General features: G+C 39.0%; 1 protein-coding gene across 1 annotated transcript; it reads right to left on the bottom strand.

Moving 5' to 3' along the window:
- Window positions 1-1,694: 1,694 nt before the first annotated feature.
- LOC110701216 (putative pentatricopeptide repeat-containing protein At1g12700, mitochondrial) lies at window positions 1,695-3,767 on the bottom strand. Its single transcript, XM_021878824.1, has one exon. It carries the CDS (start codon window positions 3,671-3,673, stop codon window positions 1,934-1,936), a length of 1,740 nt encoding a protein of 579 aa, XP_021734516.1. The 5' UTR covers window positions 3,674-3,767; the 3' UTR covers window positions 1,695-1,933.
- Window positions 3,768-4,105: the final 338 nt, after the last annotated feature.

The following is a 4,105-nucleotide window of genomic DNA, read 5'->3' as shown; positions in this document are numbered from 1 at the left end:
CATCAAGCCCCGAAACCTAAAATTTTTTCTAATAGCCTTCAATTTTGCAATTTTTTGACTTTTTTTTAACCGGAGATAAAAACTGCCGAAATATTTACAATGGTCCATAATACCCTCTGGGAGTCCAATTCGGTGGGTGGAACTAATTTGCCTTTAAACGGCCAATTTTACTGGTTTACAACTTGCACCGATTTCAGTAACTAATGTTTACCACGAACATCTAGGACAACATATAATGATCATATATAGTTCCAAACGGCATTATATGACCCCCAGAGTATTCCTTTAAATCTCAAGACTTTGCGATTCCGGGCCTCGAAACCTCCAAAATTTCTCAAAAAGCGTGGACATTAGCCTTCAATTTTTTTGAAATTTTGACTTTTTTCGGCTCAAAAATAAAAATTGTCGAAATGTTTACCACGGTCGCTAATACCCTCCGGCAGTCCAATTGGGTGGGTGGAACCATCCAATTTGCCTTTAAACGTCCAATTTACCGGTTTACAACTTGCACTAATTTCATTAACTCAAGCCTACCACGACCATTTATGACAACAAATAATGATCATATATGGTTCCAAACAACATTATATGACCTCGAGAGGTATTCCCTAGAATCTCAAGTCTTTTCGATACCAGACCCCGAAATCTCCAAAATTTCTCAAAAAGCGTGGATATAAGTGGGATGGATCTCGGTTTGGCGGTGGTGGGGCGGGGATAGGGATAAAAACCATACCCGCCATGGGTGATGGGGCGGGGATGGATTTTAAGTTGTACCTGCCCCATTCCCGCCCTGTCCCATCTCCACCTTATACCCACGTCTATATATTTTAAAAAACAAAATTATATACTTTTATACTATTTTATAAAATAATTACATCAAATAAAATATTAATTATAATACTTTGTATTACACTTATATTATAAACAAAAAATGTGTATAATATTAAGAATGTTTTATTATTATAATCCGTACGGAGTATTAATCATGTAGGATTGTGTATTTAAGAGACAGTGATTAGGTGGGTCTTGGGTGGGGATGAATATCTAAGTGGGGGGGTGGGGCGGGGATGGGGATGAATATCCTAGTGGGGGGTGGAGCGGGGATGGGGATGAATATTGGACCCGCCGCGGAGATGGGGATGAGGATGAGGATGAGGAATTGAGGATGAAAATGTTAGGTGGGGATGGGGATGGGAAGGCCAACATCTGCCTTGACCGCCCCATTGACATCCCTACCGAGAAATAAGTAAGCATACTAGGAGAGAGGTGCGAGGGATCTTAGAAATTTATGATCTATCCTAAGATGGTCGGTGAGGACTCAGGAGTAAGGATGAGGAGAGACTTCAAGAGATGAGCCTGCAGTCCAAACTCTAAGACGTGTAGGCCTATCCGCCTATGTATACTATTGGTCAATGTTGCTCCGTGTGATTCTAATTGCCACATTCGGATTAGGACTTAATACTGAGAACAAAATCGGTACTATAATTGCTGGGATCAAGACAACCCATTTCGCTAGGAGGAAGGCGTCACACAACAGAAAACTGTCAAAGAACAAACATATCTGTTCACATGATGTGTTCTTAAACTTCTAATTGAAATCTGTTAGTCTGTAGGCTCGAAAGGTACTGTCCTGGTGCGTTGTAAACTTACTGAAGGTCAAGCTCTTATTCTGTGCTAGACAGAGTTTTTCTGAGTCAAAAAAGTATGGTATAATTGATGAATGTAAAGTATACAAATATACAAGTATTGTGTGTATATACAATCCTATCCTAAATTGAAAAAATCAATAAGCTGAAAACCAATCTCCAACAAAAGCCAATAAGATGTTAAAACTTCTGAAGCCAATGGAAGATGTTTTCACCAAATTTGATTATCCCAGCTCCAAAATCTCCTCTAGTTGCAAACTTGCCCATACCTGAAGCAGGCAATCGGACTAATAACTCGAGTTACCATAACACAGGAGATCATCAAATAATGAGGAAGTGTGTGCATCAGCTTTGAATCCTTTGCTAACCATAAGATCACGATAGTATAATGCCTTTGACAGGCTGTGATTGAGAATATAGCCTCTGATGATTGTATTATAGGTAATATCATCAGGGAAACAACCATCTTCCTCCATTTTCCTCAATAAATCATCAGCTTCATTCATTAATCCCTTCTTGCAGAAGCCTTTGATCATTACATTGTATGTTATACAATCAGGCTGTAGACCCTTTGACAGAAGATGACAGAAGATATTTTCAGCATCTTTAACGCGCCCAGATTCACAGAAGCTGTCAATTAAGATATTGTACACGACAGTATTAGGCTTGACACCATTAACCTCCATATTTTCGAGCAATGCTACTGCCTCATCAAGCCGGCCACTTCTGCATAGGCCACCAAGCAATGAAGCATACGTGAAAATATCTGGAGGAACTCCACGAGCTTGCATTTCCAAGAGCAACTGGAGTGCAAGTGGGAGTTTATCGGCTTTGCACATACCATCAATAAGAGTATTATAGGTTATAACATTCGGTGTCATTCCTTTCCGATACATTTCCTGGAATATGTTTAGAGCCTTGTCAATGAAATTAAGCTTAATATAACCATTAATCACAGTATTAAAACTGACAACATTAGGCTCACAACTATTCTTAGCCATGAAAATCTTTTTCGCATCATTCACCTGACCACGCAAACAATAACCATTAAGAAAAGCATTGTAAGTAATGATATTCGGAGCCTCACCACTATCAATCATTAGCTCAAGAACGGCATAGGCTTCATCAACACTCCCGTCTTTACAAAACACATCAACCAACATATTATAAGTCTCAACAGTCGGCGCAATGTTGTCTACCAACATCTCATTCAACATAAGCTTACCCTCATCCCGGTATCCACAATGGTACAAACCTCGAATCAACGAGTTATAAACGATAACATCAGGTTGAATACCCTCATTTTTCATAGCAGAAAACAAGTTCAGAGCCTCTTGTAACATCGTATCTTTACAGAGACTATCAATTACAGTACTATATATAACAAGGTTAGGCATACAATGCCCTTGTGACTGCATTTTCTCAAGCAAATCAAGAGCACCGGCATTGTCGCCGATCCTACAAAGCCCTTTGAACATAGCACCATAAGTAACAATATCGGGTTTGATTCCTAAGCCGACAATTTTATCCAACAATTGAGCAGCTAATGGGAGCTTATCATTATTGATATAGCCATTGATTAAGGTGGTAAGGGTAACACAATCGGGCGGATACCCGAGTTTAATCTGTTTACCAAGAAGAGAAAACCCGAAATCGATACGACCCAAATGGCAGTAAGAATTGGCAAGAATACCCAATGAATGCCTATCGGGTCGAATACCATAACAATGGAGGTGGGCGAAGAGAGAGATAATGATGGAATGAGGTTGAAGATGCTTCAGTTTAAGAATGGCGGCGAAAAGCTGATTGAAACGTAAGATTGAAGGAAGAGGACGAACAGAGGTCATTTGGTGAAAAAGGGAAAGGGGGTAATTGAGATTTGAAAACCCTAATTTGCATTGTTTTTGAACTGAATTGAGAAATACAGTACGGTCGTTGATTGAAGAGGAAGATTGGGAATAATTTCTGGAAAATAAAGGGATTTCAAACAAAAAGATTAATGGAGTTGGATTGCATGTAAACTTCATTCCTAAATTTTATTCAACTTCTCTCTCGCTTCTTCATTTGACGCATTGTTGTGGTGTGGACTGTGGTCGGCTGTGGAGGGCTTGCTCCAGTTGCTTCTAGTGTTAACTAATATTGTGTCCGAGCATGGCTAATACGGAGTAAGATAGCTTCTTTGAACTTATCTAAACTGATTTTGTCTAAACATGTTCTTAGGGTATGTTCTGATTACGAGTAACTGAACTGAGCTGAATTGAACTGAGCTGAATATTTTATGTGAAAAGGAAATTAAAAACTGAACTTATTGGAGTTGAATCAAAAAATAAACTGAAGATAACGGACTCTTAATGTGCCCAATTTCAAAACACTTGTGTATTGTAATGCTCCATGATAACTAAGGGCATTGCAATATGTTATACTTGTAGGTTACAAGTAACTCTTTGAGGTAACTCAAT

Source organism: Chenopodium quinoa, unplaced genomic scaffold, assembly GCF_001683475.1.
Source record: "Chenopodium quinoa cultivar QQ74 unplaced genomic scaffold, ASM168347v1, whole genome shotgun sequence".
Classification (NCBI taxonomy): domain Eukaryota; kingdom Viridiplantae; phylum Streptophyta; class Magnoliopsida; order Caryophyllales; family Amaranthaceae; genus Chenopodium; species Chenopodium quinoa.
The sequence above is the reverse complement of the archived record's forward strand: the minus strand, read 5'-3'. Positions and strand labels throughout refer to the sequence as shown.

Bases quoted from the DNA above. Each gene is read 5' to 3' on its own strand.
- LOC110701216 (XM_021878824.1), bottom strand. From the start codon at position 3,673: ATGAAGTTTACATGCAATCCAACTCCATTAATCTTTTTGTTTGAAATC.